Source organism: Cervus elaphus, chromosome 7 (genome assembly GCF_910594005.1).
Source record: "Cervus elaphus chromosome 7, mCerEla1.1, whole genome shotgun sequence".
Lineage (NCBI taxonomy): Eukaryota > Metazoa > Chordata > Mammalia > Artiodactyla > Cervidae > Cervus > Cervus elaphus.
Genome location: NC_057821.1, coordinates 21,609,178 through 21,626,795, shown reverse-complemented (window position 1 = coordinate 21,626,795; position 17,618 = coordinate 21,609,178). Strand labels below are relative to the sequence as shown.

At 42.3% G+C, this 17,618-nt stretch overlaps 1 protein-coding gene across 4 annotated transcripts in view; it reads right to left on the bottom strand.

The window, feature by feature from the left end:
• The window catches only part of ADGRF2 (adhesion G protein-coupled receptor F2), a 36,403-nt gene that overhangs the window by 4,878 nt on the left and 13,907 nt on the right, over nucleotides 1-17,618 (bottom strand). For 3 of the 4 annotated variants that reach the window (XM_043907681.1, XM_043907679.1, XM_043907678.1), the window contains 5 exons: nucleotides 16,925-17,076; nucleotides 15,213-15,443; nucleotides 12,073-13,434; nucleotides 5,743-5,784; nucleotides 4,009-4,068 (listed from right to left, as the gene is read on the bottom strand). In XM_043907681.1, the coding sequence (XP_043763616.1) occupies nucleotides 4,009-4,068; nucleotides 5,743-5,784; nucleotides 12,073-13,434; nucleotides 15,213-15,443; nucleotides 16,925-17,076 (1,847 nt within the window). Of the gene's footprint in view, nucleotides 1-4,008; nucleotides 4,069-5,742; nucleotides 5,785-12,018; nucleotides 13,435-15,212; nucleotides 15,444-16,924; nucleotides 17,077-17,618 lie in introns of those variants that run through there. The other variant, XM_043907682.1, reaches the window with a different exon arrangement.

Below are 17,618 nucleotides of genomic sequence, written 5' to 3'. Positions count from 1 at the left end.
GAAGCCGACTCACAGATATAGAGAACAAACTATTAGTTACCAGTGGGGAGAGGGGTAGACTAGGAGTAGAGGATTAAGAGGTACAAACTACTATGTATAAAATAAATAAGCTGCAAAGATATACCATACAGCATGGGATATAGAGCCAATATTTGGTAATCACTTTAAATGGAGTATAATCTATAAAAACATTAAATCACTATGCTATACACCTGAAACTAACATGATATTGTAAATCAATTCCATCTCAATTTTTTAAAAAAGCACATGTAGAATTGTGACCTACAGCAGTTTATTTCTTGCCTTCACCTCCTCCCTGTCCTTTTTTATTTTAGAACCATTGACAACATGCAAATAGGCTGGTGTGAGAGACTCTCCTCCTCCCTGGCTTGGATCCTTCTCCTGAAGCCTCTAGTTTGAGACAGAGGTGGGGAGAAGGCAGTTGACTGGCGTGGAGAGAGTGAAACAGGAAAGTGACCCCTAGTCTTCAAACGACTCCACTTCTTCAATTAACTTTTATTGGAATATAGTTGCTTGGCAATATTTTATTAGTTTCTACTGTACAGGACAGCGAATCTGCACAGATACAAATATCCCCTCTTTTCTTTATTTCCTTCCCATTTCGGTCACCACAGAACACTGAATAGAGAGTCCCCTGAGCTATATACCTAGAGGCTGTCAAACAGAGTGAAGTAAGTCAGAAAGAGAAAAACACATGTCAGTATTAACACATATATGTGGAATCTAAAAAATGGTATAGATGATCTTATTTTCAAACAGCTCCTTCTCAGCTACTGAAATTCTCAACAGTATCATCAACTCCTTGTGCTAAATTATCCTTGTGCTTCAGATACATGTTGTGGATTGGAAATATCATCTTGTTGGTGGAATTATCACCATGTGAACATGGCACCCCACTCCAGTACTCTTGCCTGGAAAATCCCATGGATGGAGGAGCCTGGTAGGCTGCAGTCCATGGGGTCGCCAAGAGTCAGACATGATTGAGCAACTTCACTTTCACTTTTCACTTTCATGCATTGGAGAAGGAAATGGCAACCCACTCCAGTGTTCTTGCCTGGAGAATCCCAGGGATGGGGTCTCACAGAGTCGGACACGACTAAAGTGACTTAGCAGCAGCAGCAGAACATAGATTAATTCATCACATAGGATATAAAATGAACACAAACAAGTATGTTTATTATTTTAGTTTAGGGGAGCTGGGACTGCAGGTAGCCCAAGGAGAAACACTTAAATCTGGACTGTAGGATATGGTGACCTAGAAGTCAGAGACCTACAGATAGGAGAGGAGGAGACAGGTAATAGCCTACTTCCTCTGATTAGGGCTAAAATACCAACTTACAAAGGCTACAGCTGGTGGCAGAGTGAAGGAAGGACATAAAAAGGTAAAAACAAATTTGCCTAGGACCCAAAAAAGTGATTCTCTTTTTTTCACACTTATTTTTCTTTTATTTAGCTGTGCCAGGTCTTAGATACGGCATGTGGGATCTAGTTCCCTAACCAGGGATCAAACACAGGCCGCCTTCATTGGGGGAATGTGGAGTCTTAGCCACTGACCCACCAGGGAAGTCCAACAGACCAGTGATTCTTAACATTAACAGTACATTAGAATCCCTGGGGAGCTTAAAAAGTATAATAATAACTCGGCTCTACTCTAAGACTTTCTAGTTTAATTTCTTGAGTGAAACCTGGACAGTGGTATCATTTACAAGCTCTCTAGGTGTTTATGAGGTGCAGCCAGCCTAGAAAACCACTGATTCGGACAATCAACAAGCTAATAATGAAATTCTGGGTATTATCCTGACTTATCTAGCATATAAAGACACAAAGAGAAGGATGGGGGGAAATCATTTTCTATACCACCACCAAACAGCAGAGCTTCCCTGTGGTAGCTGAATGGATAAATACCAGACACATGTAAAGGAGTGAAACTAGGCTGAAAGAGATTGGAAGAGTCAGACCCCTCTCCTGAGAGCATCCTGGCTGACCCAGGGAAGAGGTGGGAATACATCAGATAGGGTAGCTGGAGGCAAACATTTACATTCTGAGATACTTCAGGAAGGCTTAGATGAATGAGTCTCAACCCTGACTACGCTAGAACCACCTAGAGAGCCTAAGCATCTCCCCAAACCCAAGTCACAGTGCAGACCAACGCAATTAAAACATCGGGGGACGGCAGGGGTGGAGCAACATTTTTTTGCAAGCTTCCCAGTTGCTTCTGATATCCAGCCAACATTGAGAATCACTGCTTTAGATAATCATTAGTGTTTCCTCTCAGTAAAAGTTGGCTTTTCTTTTTTACAGCTGGAAAGCATGTAAAGGTATCAGCCATCTCCCAGGTACGCAGACCAAGGACTGGGAAGGAGACCAAAGCTTCGGTAACAGTAAGGCGAAAAGGTATTTGCAACAACATGAATGGACCTGGAGATTAGCATACTACATGAAGTAAGTTAGGCAGAGAAAGACAAATATCATATGATATCACTTATATGCAGAATCTTTTAAAAAATGATACAAATGAACATATTTACAAAACAGAAACAGACTCCCAGACATAGAACACAAACTATGGTTACCACAGGGGAAAGGTGGGAGGGAGGGATAAATTAGAAGCTTGAAATTGACAGATACACACTGCTATATTTAAAATAGATAACCCACAAGGACATACTATATAGCACAGGGAACTCTGCTCAATAGTCTGTAAGAACCTAAATGGGAAAACAATTTGAAAAAAGAATAGATACATCTGTATTGATAACTACCTTTGCTGTCCACCTGAAATGAACACAAAATTGCTAATCAGCTATGTTGTTGTTTCATCTCTAAGTCATGTCTGACTCTTTTTGGGACCCCACGGGCCTTAGCCCACAGGCTCCTCTGTCCACGGGATTTCTCTAAGGCAAGAACACTGGAAAGGGTTGCCACGCCCTCCTCCAGGGGATCTTCCTGACCCAGGGATCAAACCTACCTTTTCTGCTTGGCATGCAGATTCTTTACCACTGAGCCACCTGGGAAGCCTACTCCAATATAAAATTTTAAAATGTTTTTAAAAAGTAAGACAAAAGTATAGGAAAATAAAGAGGAAAGGAGGGGAAGAGAAGATGAAAGCTAAAGAAATCAAAGGACAGGAACCAGAAAGGCAAGGAATGTAGGGAGGGGGCAGTGCTGTTACTCAGGGCCACTGACCCAGTCCCCCTTCATGCAGAACTCCTGCAAGGTTAATCCACACAGAACCACAGGGATTCCTTCAGATGCCGGCATGGGAAACCCTAGATCACCTCTCCTCTTATTGCTGGGCTTGTTCTCCAAGTCAACCCTGAATCTGTTTTGTTGCCATTTAAAGTTTTTCCAGTTTTTCCCTCACTCAGAACAGCTGAAGGGTCACACCTTTGCATAACGATACATGGTTTCGAACTTTATAGGAACTTAAGATAAATGGTAGGGTTTGTACACTATGCAATGACCGAACCATCTCTACGATATCCTGACCAGGTCCCTCACCTTCTACAACTTCAGTAACCATGGAAACAAGCCCTCTTGAACATCAAGCTATTGATATTAGGGAAATCTTTGTGTAGGGTTAGAATTCGTTCCCCTGGAATTGTCACACCTTGAATATGGGTCAACTGATCAGAGTCACAATGAACGAGTGAGCTGTCATGGGGACCCAAGACTTTCCATCTGCTCTCGTTTCTGTTTCATCACCTGCTCTCCTGCTCCATAGTTTGAGGGTCACCCCCTCCAGGCCCTGCTGCCTTGTCACTCTCCTCTAAATGCATTTAAGTCTACTTTCTGTCTATGGATGTGGTCCCAGCGCTCCACCTAGATTCTGAACAGCTCAAAGAGGCACTCACAAAGCTCTTCTGAAAAATCCATACCGCGAAAGTGTTAGGTGATGGTTTGAGCAACACTCCAGGTGCCAGAAACTCCAATGTGGCTGTTACCTCGTCAGACTTTTAAATGCAAAAATGAGCGTGAAGGCTTTACCTCTGAGATCCTGGAGATCCATTTTGCAGAGTTTACTCGATCCTTTAAGGCATCTCTTATCTGGGGCGTTAACAAAAGGAATTAAGGATTATAAGATTATGACGAACTAACGCATATGCTTGAGATAGGCAAACACTATGGTGAGAGTGTGTCTCCAGCAAGTATTGTTGGCGGGATCAACAGTAATATGCTGTTGTTGATACTTTGACTACAAATACTAGTTGTGGTATTCGATTCATTTAAAAAGTAATCATATGGTCTATAACTACAGAAAACCTTAAATGCTTTTTATGCAGTTTCACTTGCAAAATTGCATTTGTTCTTTATCCTAGTCTAGCAGAGAAGGCAGGGCATCCCAGGTGGCTCAGTAGGTAAAGAATGCCCCTGCAGTGCAATTGCAGTGAGAAGATGTGGGTTCAATCCCTGGGTCAGGAAGAGCCCCTGGAGGAGGGCACAGCAACTCACTCCAGTATTCTTGCCTGGATAATTCCAAGGACAGAGGAGTCTGGTGGGCTACAGTCCATAAGATCACAGAGTCAGACACGGCTGAAGTGACTGAGGAGCACGGAAGGCAGGGAAAGCATTATTATGTCTGTGTCCCATTGAAGAATCTAAGGCTCATGAGTTAAGGACTCTCTATCAGCACACAGCTATTCCACAGAAATACCAGGATGAAAGGGCTAATTTCTTAACCCTTACCTCTTTTACTTTTAGGTTGATATTGTACCCTCATGGGAAAACAAAAGAACCTCTGTGAAATATGTCTTTTACAAACCTTGCATATTAACTTTGTAGTAAAACAGCATTGATAGTACAACAAACAGATACATAAAATTCAAAAAATAAAAAATAAGCCCTGCAGTGTGAGTGTTTGCATCTACGATTTAGGAGGTTTGCTTTTCTCAATCCAAGAGGCAATGTAATAAAATAGAATGAGGGTGATCTTAAAAGCCTGAATAAACATCTGACGTTTTGTTCCCTTTTTTCACCTATTTTCATCACACCACCTACACACACCCATCTGTATTTGGAGAATTTCCTTCCTTAAGTCCACTGCTCTTTAAGGTAGAAGCCAGCAACTCACTTTCTCAGCCTCTCTTGCAGCTAAGATGTAGCCACGTGACCTGGGCTCAGCCACTCAGACATGATAATGCAGGAAGCAGGTATCAGTGGTCCTCCCCAGGCAGTGTGGAGGGGCTGCAGTAGCAGGAACTCTAGCTTAGCACACACCGTCTGATGTTGCCCCACTGAGCTATGCTCTCTGTGCCCAGAAAAGTAGGAAGGGGCAGGGGAGCCTCATGTGGAGTCGTCTGTGCTATGAATCAGGAACTACTCTTTATGCATAGCCTCCATGCCTCCCAGCCACAGAGAGACCTTCCCAAAGATGTTATTGTGAGATGTAATAACTTTTTCTGCTTCAGCTAGCTAGAGTGGGTTTCAGAGAAATTGTGAGCAAGCTACTTCATCACTCTGAGTTTCAATTTCCTCATCTGTAGAACTAAAAATAAGAATAACCAGGATTGCTTTCAGGGTGAGAGCTAATGAATATAAGAGCTTAGCCCCATAAGAGTTTGAAAGCTGGTAGTATTACTTGCATCATTGAGACCTCGATGTCCTGCTCAAGTGTCTGCACAAATGATTGAGGTGAGAGACTCCCAATAAGTGGTCTTTACAAGTGAGCATTTCAGGGCCAAATATTGATAATGCAGAAAACAGCAGAAGAACTTATTGTACCTTTGGATCCAGGATTGTTCCAAACACCAGGATGAAGAAGCCCTGAGAAAGATAGAAGAGGGAGGAAGAGCCATTAAACAAAATAAAATGATGATAATAAATACCAGTACTTATTATCAGTTCCTATTCTGGTAGAAGGTAAAAATAATTTTACTAAATCCTTAAATAGAAAAACAAAGACCATTTTATTAAATCTTTGACTCTCATTTTAAAGTCGCAACACCTAGATTGATCCATTCAACAAATATGGATATAGAATTTTTCATGCACCAGCCACAGCTCTCGACACTTAGAATACTACAGTAAACTAAGCAGATTGAGGTCCCTGATGCATGTAAGAATACTATAGGAAGTTTTTATTTGGGCAAAATAAAGTGTTTTGTGTTTATCAGGAGTTGTGCATCTCATCAGAGTATAATGGCCCAAGAAAGTCCGAGGAGACAGGCTATGCACAGCCACCTCAGAGTTCTTGAACAATCAGTAATGAAAGAAACTTTTACAGAAAATAATAAAAGCAGCTGTGTTCAGCTTTTATTGAACACCCCCAACCACCTTCCCCCATCCACAACTAAAAACTGTTATAAAACGTGAAGAAAAATTAAGTCCACAGATACCCATAAAAATTCTAGAGTTTCTAAGTAGACTAACAGGTGCTCAGAAATGGGTGCTCCAGATATTGTACTATAGAGAGAATTTATTAGTTCTCATCTCTCTTATCTCATACCAATACTTTGGCCATCTGATGTGAAGAACCAATTCATTGGAAAAGACCCTGAGGCTTGGAAAGATTGAGGGTAGGAGGAGATGGGAGTGACAGAGGATGAGATGGTTGGATGGCATCACCAACTCAATGAATATGAGTTTGAGAAAACTCCGGGAGATAGTGGAGGACAGGGAGGCCTGTCATGCTGCAGTCCAAGGGGTTGCAAAGAGTCAGACACTGAACAACGACAACATCTCTTATGATTCATACAAAGATAGACCCCATTAAAGTCACACAGTGGCTGTTCTCCTATCATTATAGTCCATTTGAGTTTTCAACTTTTTTTCATGGAATTGGCACAAAAGCACCCTGGGAGAAGGAAGGAAATGTATTTGTCCCATTTTTCACCTAAGGAAGCTCAGAGATTTCACTTTCAGACTGTGAAAGGCAACAACAAAATACATTAGACAAAATTCCTCTTGGAGATGAGGTTACTCAGGTCTTGACTCACCAGACAAGAGATGTAAGATAATGACCTTTGATTTAGGCATCCTTGTTAAGCTGCTTCTATTTCATAATCAAATGTGAGCCTTACCCAGGCTGAGGCCTGCTAACGTACCTAGTTTAAGACAAACGGCACCATAAAGATGTTACAACCAGGTGACCATCAGCAGAAACAATATAAAACCGCCTGCAATCATGATCTGTAAAAACCCGGCTGAAGGGTGGAGGACTTCACAGACCAGTACGTGGTTATACAACTCAGCTATTCCTCCAAACACACTAAAATATGCCTCCCTGTTCACCCAGTCCGTCGAGCGCTCCCAAGCATGGAATGATTCTATCACATTACTGTTTTTAGTGTTTCTCTTAGCCTACAGGAAAACCATTGAAATCTATCATTGTGTCTACTAAGAAAATGTCATTGATTTCGTGAACCATTCAGTTATAAAGTATCACTTGTATAAAGATGCTTGGGCCAAATACATCCCAGTCTGGTTTTGGTACTAGGAATATATTTTTAAACCAAAATCTTCACGAATTTTACGCAGGAATTAAAGTTTAAAAGATCTAGGAACCACAATTCTAGCCTGTTTCCTGAAGGCTAAAGGACTAAGCTCTCTCTTTGAAAGATCTTTAATTTCTTGAGTTTGGATTAATTATATTCATATCTGAACATTTACCATAATGCTCAGCACAAAAGAAATAATAAATGTTGTGTCTCTGTGTATTTCTGTATGTACATGTGTGCATTTAATTGCTTTATTATACAACCTGCATCTATAGCAATAAATACGTAACAGGAAAACATTCCACAAGGATCACTTTTCATTGGTCCATGCCACCTTGGGAAGAGTTACAAAAAATATCCTTCAAAAAATTTAGATAAGATTTTAGTCACAGTTTTATATCTGAATAAGAAGAATTCACTGGTAGCAGCTTCTTTGAATTTCTTTTAGTAGATAAAGCACAATTCGAGCAGGTAAATCTCAAGATGTTCTCCCAGGTTTTGAAATATGTGCTTTAACTGCTGTAGACTGAATATTTGTGTCCTCCAAAAATTCATATGTTAAATCCTAGTGCTGAATGTGGAGATATTTGGAGGTGGGGCCTTTGAGAGGATTAGTCATGAGGACAGAATCTCATGAAAGGGATTTAGGGTCCAGATAAAACAGGCCCCAGGGAGCTCCTGGCCCCTTTCACCAGGCAGGGTTATGGCAAGAACAAAACTGTCCATCTGTAAACCAGGAAGTGAGCTCTCACCAGATACTCAATCTATCTGTGTGTGCCTCAATCTTGGACTTTCCAGCCTCTAGAACTATAAGAAATAAATATCTGTTGTTTATAAGCCACCCAGTCTACGGTACTTTTTGTCATAGCAGTCCAAATGGACGGAAACATTTACTTTTCTCCCACCAAAACAGCTAAAGGGAGTCCTCAAACCTTACCCAGCCAGTTATTCTCAGGAAATATGAGGGAAGACACGGGTCAGAAGTTATGGATTGACAAATGAACAGTCAACGTAGCTCTTGACTACATAATAACACTTCCCTACCTAAAGGGTGGGGCTTCCCCAGTGGCTCAGAGGTAAAAAATTCGCTTGCAATGCAGGAGCCACAAGAGCTGTGGGCTCAATCCCTGGGTTGGGAAGATCCGCTGAGGGAGGAAATGGCAACCCACTCCAGTATTCTTGCCTCAAGAATCCCACAGACAGAGGAGCCTGGTGGGCCACAGCGAGTGGGGTCACTGAGAGTTGGACTTAGCACACACGCAACTTGAGCTTTAAAACCCGTGGTGATGCTCCCACAGAGACAGAACCATGAAATCTTTAAGAAGGTCTTTCTGCTACATCCTGTTGACCTCCTGTATGTTTAGGAGTCTCTCTTCTCCGTCTGCCTCGTCAGCCTCAGCTGCCCCACATCTCGGTTCATCCTTAGTCCCCACATGTCCTACTTCTTCTTGCTCAATTGATTCCGTCTCCTCCATCAGTGAGGGTTAATGACTGTCCTTTCTCTCCTCTGGCACTGGGCATCCTCAGGATACTCTGATCCACAGACTTGCTGGTAAACAGCGATAACCAACTCGCCTACTTTGTAGCACTTGCCATTCTCCATGGTTAAATACTTCCACCATGGCTGATTTAAATCTAGCAACACTACCATGTGTAAAATAGATAGCTGGTGCAATAGATAGCTGCTGGATCAGCTCAGCTCAGTGCTCTGTGATGATGGGTGGGGGGTGACGAGGGAAGGTGGGAGGCAGGCCCAAGAGGGAGGGGATATATTATACATACAGCTGATTCACTTCCTTGTACAGCAGAAACTAACACAATATTGTAAAAAAATTATACTTCAATTAAAAAAAGATAAAAAATGAAAATAATATCAATCAATCAATCCAGCAACATGGCATCAATGAACATGGAGTCAGGAAGAGATGGACACATCATATACAGTGTTCCCACCACCCAGATATAACGGTTGCCAATAACCTCAAAAGCACAGTGAAATGTAGATGCAATTACAAAGTGATGCATTTTGAGGATGTATGACCTTTGTTTTCAATCTAACTTATTTAATTTGTAGGGATGTCTATGTTTACAATCAGCTCCCAAAATTCCTGAAAGGTAGCAGTCAGCTCTCTTGAGCCAATACAAGCCAGTTCCAGCCCAGCACTGCCTCATGCCTGCCCCAGTGTCTGACCTTCACCCAGACTCTGCTCTCAGCTCCTCACTGTCCCAAGGGTCCTGGCGTTTAGATGGATGGCCCCACCCTCCTCCTTGTCAGGAGTCAAGGCAGAAACAGCTGAAATTACAGGTTGACCCTGTAATAATAGGTAAAGGAGTTCATGGTATCAAAATAAATGCTCACAGCCTGGTTTAAAACAAAAATCACAGTAAAACGGCCCCAAGGGAGACAAGGGAAAAAAAGGCTTAAAAGTGAAACATGAATTCATTAAGCGCTCATGATGAATGGCCATGGGGTACCCAGAAGAGAAGCTTTAGGAACATTACATTTTTTTAAATATTTTTTGTTTTGGGGGTCTTGCTGCACAGCATGTGGGATCTTAGTTTCCCAACTCATGCCCCCAGCAGTGGAAGCGTGGAGTCTGAACCACTGGAGTGCCAGGGAAGTCCCTCGGAACACTACATTTTGAACCCAGTTCTACCAGTGACTAGCTGCATAAATGTGGATAAGGCAATTGATAATTACCAAGATAATTGATAATACAAAAAATGTATGGTGCAATTAATATTTTCCATAGAAATGAAAAAACAAATTTGAAAGGTGAAACACCTCTATTTTTGTGTGTGTTTTTAAAACTGAAGGATAGCTACTTTACAGTTTTGTGTTGGTTTCAGGAGTACAACAACGTGAATCAGCCATAAATGTACGTATATCCTGTCCTTCTCGAGTCTCCCTCCCACATCCCCATCTCACCCCTCAAGGCTGTCCCCAAGACATCAAAACACTGGCTGCAGAATGAAATCATGTACACTGAAATTCTGAAAAAGTAAAATGAGAAAACATTTGACTTAAAATTTCTAGTATAAATAAAACATTTATTTGAAAAGAACCTTATTTGAGATAATAAAATAATAAAAATAAGGTTATTTAAATACACAATTAGGAACAAAAAGAATATTTTTATGCTTTATAAATATTTTATAAAATATTTTATAAATAAAATAAAAATATTTTTAAAAAATATAAAAAACAAAATTTTTATGTTTTAAAGGAAGCCTTTAAAACAATAAAAGCTCACTTTTCAATTAGTTACTATACATTTAACATTCAGTAGAAGAAACTATGGTATACTATAACTGAAAAAATGAAAAAAACATTTCAGTCAGGCAGGGAATTATTAAAGATACATACACAGTCACCTGGTAAAATGCTCGGATGTATTTTTAAGTGAAAACATACATTGTTTTTTAACCCCTATGCTATGTGAAAGCATATTTGTATGTAAGCATAGAAAACTTAGCAAAGATACATATAAAACTGAATATCACTTAATTCACAGAGGTGAAAGATGAGAAGAGAGATTGTCTTTAATATCACTCTGGATGGCTTGCCTCATTAAAATAAGATGGTTTCCAAAGGCCTGTAAAAATTCTAAATGGTGATGGGGTGGGAGGGAGGTTTAAGAGGGAAGGGACATATATGTACTCATGGCTAATTCACATTGTTGCACAGCAGAAATCAACACAACAGTGTAAAGTAATTATCCTCCAAGAAAACACTTTTATAAAAAAGTAAAAATAAATTTAAATTTTTTTAAGTTTAAATAGAAAGAAATATAATATATGGGCACATTTTAATACCTCCACTTACATACCTAGATTTTGGGGGAAGTAGTTTTATTTAGTTTCTAAACAGCAACAGCTCAGCTTTTAATATTTTATTTATCTATCTCGCTGTTACAAGTCTTAGTTGCAGTATGCAGGATCTTTCAGTTGGGACTTGAGGAATCTCAGGTTACAGCAAGTGGGATCTAGCTCCCTGACCAGAGAACAAACCTGGCCCTCTGCACTGGGAGTGCAGAGTCTTAGCCACTGGACCACCAGGGAAGTCCCCCATTCACTGTTTTCTTTCCTTTTTAAACAGTCCTATAAAATGGGAATTCTACCCATTTCATAAGGGAAGAAAACATGTCTTGGCAAAGTTAAGCAACTATCCCAAGAGAGTGTTACACATTCATAAGTCAGAGAGTCTAGATTTTAATCCAGGTCTTTCTGGAACAAAAGCTTGCTTCCTGCCTCAATTTCCCTTCCAGGAGCACGCTCAGTCAAATCAATCATGTCCTACTCTTTGCCACCCCGAGGATTGTAACCTGCCAGGTTCCTTTGTCCGTGGGATTCTCCAGGCAAGCATATTGAAGTGGTTGCCACTTCCTCCTCCAGAGGATCTTCCTGACCCAGGGATCAATCTTGAATCTCCTGCGGCTCCTGCATTGGCAGGCAGATTCTTTACCACTAGCGCCACCTGGGAAGTCCTCCTGACTCAATAGGCTATTTCAAATTCTTTGTCTTTTATAAAGAATTATGATGCTATGAGCTCCTGATCACATTACTTTCTCCTAAAGTCTCTCACTGTGGACTCAGTCAGAACCTCTGGACTTACCTGGAAGGCATTGAGCAGGGAGAAGATGATGTGGAAAGCCAGCAAGCCGTCATTGAGGACCGTGGCTATGCCAAATCCCCAGGTCAGTCCCAGCAGTGGCGTGAGGATGGCAATGTTCCTACTGATCCTCACAATGGCCCTCACCTCCTGGAACATGGAACTGCCGATGGCCGCTCGCCGGGTCTTGACAATCACCACTGTGACTGTGAGCAGGTTGACAACCACAATGGCCAGAGCCGGAACCACAAAAGCCAGAAGGGCCTTGGTCATGTCCCAGTTGAGCCAACAGGCCTCAGGCCGGAGATAACCTTTGCCAGGCTCAGTGGCAGCGACCGTGATAGCAGCGATGAGCAAAGGGCACCCGTAGCCCACCGCAAAGAGAGCTGCCACCAGGACGGACTTGGGCAACGTATGGAAGACAATCAGGATTCCGTAGAGGATGAGGAATGCCTTGGCGAGCATCCAGAAAAACACAGAAAGGTAAAAGAAGTGAACAAAAAAGGTTGCTGCCACGCATGCGCTGTGGCGCCTCATTGGACCACTGAGAAAGGAAGCCACGATGAACCACACATCAGCCATCAGTAAGGTGGTCGCAATGTTAGCAATGCACACGTGGCGTAAGAATGAGATCTCTGTCTTTGTCACCTGGCCCCAGACCAGGGCCTCGATGGACAAGCAGAGGACCAAGCTGCAAATAGAAACACCCAGGCCTATGTAGGTGATGTAAATCAGGATCGGGCTCTGCACGACATGGGGTGCCATCAGAATCGAGAAAGAGGTAAATATCTTGCTTGGGCTACATTTGCAAACCACCTGCTGGGAGTTCTCCTGAATCATTTGGCAGACCTTGCGGTCCCATCTGCTCTCCAAGGAGTGCCAGCCTGCACACTGTGTCCTCCTGTCCTCCGACTTGCTGATCTTTTCAAAAATCAGAGAGATTCTTTCAAGTTCCTTGGGCAGAATGACAGACAGGACAAGCCCATTCACGGTGATGCTTTCCAAAACACTGGTTTCTAAGATGGCCCCGAGAGTTGGGAATGCGATGCTGACGGCCTGAGAAGGAGAAGGCACCTCCTGAAGTTCCTCTCTACTGATCAACACCTTCCCCGTGACCACGTCGCTGGTGTCGTTAACTCTCATTGAAAAGGTGAAATTCTTTCCAGCATTGTCTCTAGAGAGGATGGTTCCCACCGTATGGATGAAGCTCTCTGCTATGTCAATGGGATGCTTATTGAAAAATAGCTTTCTTGCGAAAGAATTGATTGAATGTAGCAGAATGCAGCTGCTGTTTCTGTCGGGGATGAAAGTCCAGTTTGAGATGCTTTTGCTATTAAGAATGTGGTTGGCCATGATGCTGTAACTCTGTCAATGAAGAACCAGGATTAGTACTGAGCCACTCTCTGAATCTGCCAGGACAATCAAGATTTACTTTTTAAAATGCATGGTCCTGGGACTTCCCTGGTGGCTCAGTGGTAAAGAATCTGCCTGCCAGTGGGGAAGACACGGATTGGATCCCTGAACTGAGAAGATCACACATGCCATGGAACATCTAAGCCCATGCGCTACAACTGTTGAGCCTGTGCTCTAGAGCCCAGGAGCCACAACTACTGAAGTCCACACACTCCAGAGCCCGGGCTTCGCAATAGGAGAAGTCACCGCAATAAGAAGCTCTCACACCATAACTAGAAAGTAGCCCCTGCTCTCTGCAACAGAGCAAAGCCTGAGCAGCAACAAAGACCCAGCAGAGCCAAGACTACATAAATAGATAAATAAATAATTAAAATTATACATTAAAATGTGGTCCTCCAGCTGGCAGCAAAGGCATCCCCTGGAACTGCCTAGAGATCCAGAATCTCAGGCCCCACCCCAGACCTAGTGAATCAGAATCAGCATCCTTTTTTACAACTGAAGTATTGTTGATTTACAGCGTTGTATTAATTACTGTTGTCCAGCAACAGACTCAGTTACACACACATATATATAAAGACACATTCTTTTGCATTTCTTTTCCATTATGGTTTATCACAGTATATTGAATATGGTTCCCTGTGCTATACAGTAGGACCTTGTTGTTTATCCATTCTCTGTATACTAGTTTGCATCTGCTAATTCCAACCTCCCGATCCAGCCCTCTGTCACCACCCTCCCCCTTGGCAAACCACCAATCTATTCTCCATGTCTATGTAGAGCCAGCATCTTCAGGAGACTCCCAGGTGAGGTTAGTGCTGCAAGGGAATTGCCTTCCTCCCCATTTTGTGCAATGCCTTCCTTCCCCATGCCCGTTGCCATCATCAATTCCTTTTCATACCTTAGTGAAACTAGCATTTGTTTACCCTGGTCAGAGCACCCATTACGTAATTAGCATCTAATGAATCCCAGTTGTGAGCAGCACCCTGTATAGGAACATTTGTTGTTGCTTAGTTGCTAAGGCATGTCCGACTCTCTTGTGACCCCACAGACAGTAGCCTTCCAAACTCCTCTGTCCAGGGGATTTCCCAGGCAAGAATGCTGGAGTGGGTTGCCATTTCCTTCTCCAGGGAATCTTCCTGACCCAGGGATCGAACCAGTGGCTCCAGCATTGATGGGGGGGTTCTTTACCAATGAACCATCAGGGAGCCCATGTATAGGAACATGCCAATCTGGATCCTAGAGGCTAAACTTAGTTTTCAATGTCCTCTGCTTTGAAGATCAAAGCGAAAAAAAAAAAAAGGATCCAGTTCCATTTTATATTCCTGAGGCAGATATGTATGATTGTTTTCTTTGCACTCAGTTATTCTCCTTTTTTGCAACCTGTTCTGACTCCAAATGAAAGTAAGAAAAGACTCTTTCTCCCTGCTACTGTGGTTCTTAGTTTTCCATAGCCAAATAGACACTGCAAAGATGTACGCTGGGGTTTGATCCACACCCCATAAGTGGTCTCTCTAAATGTTGTTTGAATGTTTCCACCTTTTCGTTCTTCTATTCATTAGCTCTTCATTCACTCTCCAATGATGATTTATTGAACACTTGCTGTGCTAAGCCCTGGAGATACTGAGATGAAAAACACGGTTCTCAGGCCCCCAAAAGCTCATAGAGTATCCAGCTCACCTGCATTTCTTTTCATCAAGATGATACTCCACCACATCCTCACCACCACTCACCTGCATCTTTGCCTCACCAACATCCGTCATTGGCACAGTGGAGATGTTGTGTAAGAGCTGCACAATTACAGCGATGTTTCCTGGAATCCGGGGAGACTTCTGAATGTTCCTGACCACACAGGACAGATCCTGTGGACACCTTTCCATTAACAAATCTGTAATGGTCTCAGGCTTCTTGGTATATTCACTGAATTTTGATCCTCCAAATATTTGAACATGAGTTGAATCTTCCTAAGAAATGGCAAAAAACAACAAAAAGTTTCTTAATGTTCATTTTGTTTTAAACAGAAAAGGAATGTTACTAAAATTTACAGCAGTCTGATTACTTGATTGTATATTGCATAATGTTTTTGTATTTTACATTCTCAAGCTCATACTCGCTGTGAATAACCTGCCCAATACCACGGTGTTTCAACAGAAAAAGGAAAGCCCTGCCTTGCCAGCCACCTGCTTCCTGCCCAAAATAGCAACTGTGGTCTTTAGTACAGCCCTTCTGACTTCCTCTATGTATGTATGCTGCACATTCATTCTGTAGGTAGATTTCTAGTGCCCTCTAAGCTTATTTCTACTCTTCTTGAGGGGCAAAGCATGAGATATGAGCATATTTTTAAAATAGAAATTCTGAACTGAATTTGGATGAATCCGTTGGAACATCCATACAGAAGGACTGAAAGTATTGATAGATCTCCCATGGATTCAGGTTTGAGTCTCACCCTTGAGAGCAAGCAGGTCAAACTGTGGCCCTAGGATAACCACCTGATTTGGGGCAGGAGGCGGGGCAGAGCATGCGGCACGGCTTGTGGGATCTTAGTTACATAACAAGGAATCGAACCCAGGCTCTCAGCAGTAAGAGTGCAGAGTCTTAACCCCTGGATCACCAGGTTACGGCGATAGTCACCAGGTTATTATCACCAAAAATGGCCTGATTTTTGGTAAATATAGTTTTATTGGAACTGATAGATTTATTGGACAGGTACAAACACACTTACCAACCGCACAGCCTCATGTCCACTTTCCCCTTATTGAGTGCTACTTGCATTGCTAATTTCTTATTTTTAATTGAAGTATAGTTGCTTTGTAATGTTGTATTAGTTTCTTCTGCACAACAAAATGAATCAGCTATATGTATACCTATATCCCTACCCTCTTGAGTCTCCTTCCCACCCCTCTAGGTCGTCACAGAGCAGTAGGCTGAGCTCACTGTGCTACATAACAGCTTCCCACTGGCTGTCTATTTTATTCATCGTAGTGTATATATGTCAATACTACTCTCCAGTTCGTTCCGCCCTCCCCTCCCCTGCCACAGCCACATGTCCATTCTCTATGTCTGTGTTTCTTATTCCCGCCCTACTAATAGGTTCATCTGTACCATTTTTCTAGATTCCCTATGTGTGCATTAATATACAACATTTGCTTTTCTCTCTCGGGCTTACTTCACTCTGTGTGACAGATTCTAGGTCCAACCACATGACTACAAATGATCCAATTTCATTCATTTTTATGGCTGAATACATATATATATATTTTATGGCTGAATATATATATATATATACACACAATACACACAATATACACAATATTGTATACATATACCACAACTTCTTTATCCATCTCGCTGTTGATGGACATTTAGGTTGCTTCCACGCCCTGACTACTGTCAACAGTGCTGCTAGTGTGGGGCTCCACTTTGCAGGTGGGAGAAAGGATGTTACCTCGAAGATGTTGAAGGCGGTGAGAGTCCGGCAGGTGTCAGTAACTTTGTGCCATTTCTTTTGCCTGCATAAAAACCCCACATCCCCTGGAGTGTCTGGAGGGCAAGGTTGGCTGCAGTAGGAATTGTCCACACAAGCGCCATGGCATTCACCTGAGAAAAGAAAAGGTGTCAGCGTCAGATGGAGAGGTCTGGGCTCTGGACCACATGGGCCAGTTACCACGGCGTCTGCACAGTGAAGGCACATCAGTCCTATGGACATCAGGTGTCTTTTCTTTGTAAAGTGCAGGACGATTGAAATAGATCAGGGATCATCATCTCTTTCAGTGACAACCTCCTATTATTTCTAACAAACTAGTATCCTGAACTCTAAGGTTTAAAATAGATAAAAATGGTACCATCTCAGCACAAGTGAGTAAGAGAGAAGAGCCCACAGTTCAGTCCACTAGCTCCCTCTCTCTCCTCACAGGAACCCCCTAAACATGCCTCACACCTGCAGCTAGCTCCCCAAGAATACAGTTTGGAAGCCAGCATGCCTGATATTCTGTAAGAAATTTCTCAACTCCAATTCCTTAAAAAGCTAGGAAGAAAACCACATATGACCCAGCAATCTCACTCCTAGGCATACATCCTGAGGAAACCAAAACTGAAAAAGACACATGTTCCCCAATGTTCATTGCAGGACTATTTACAAT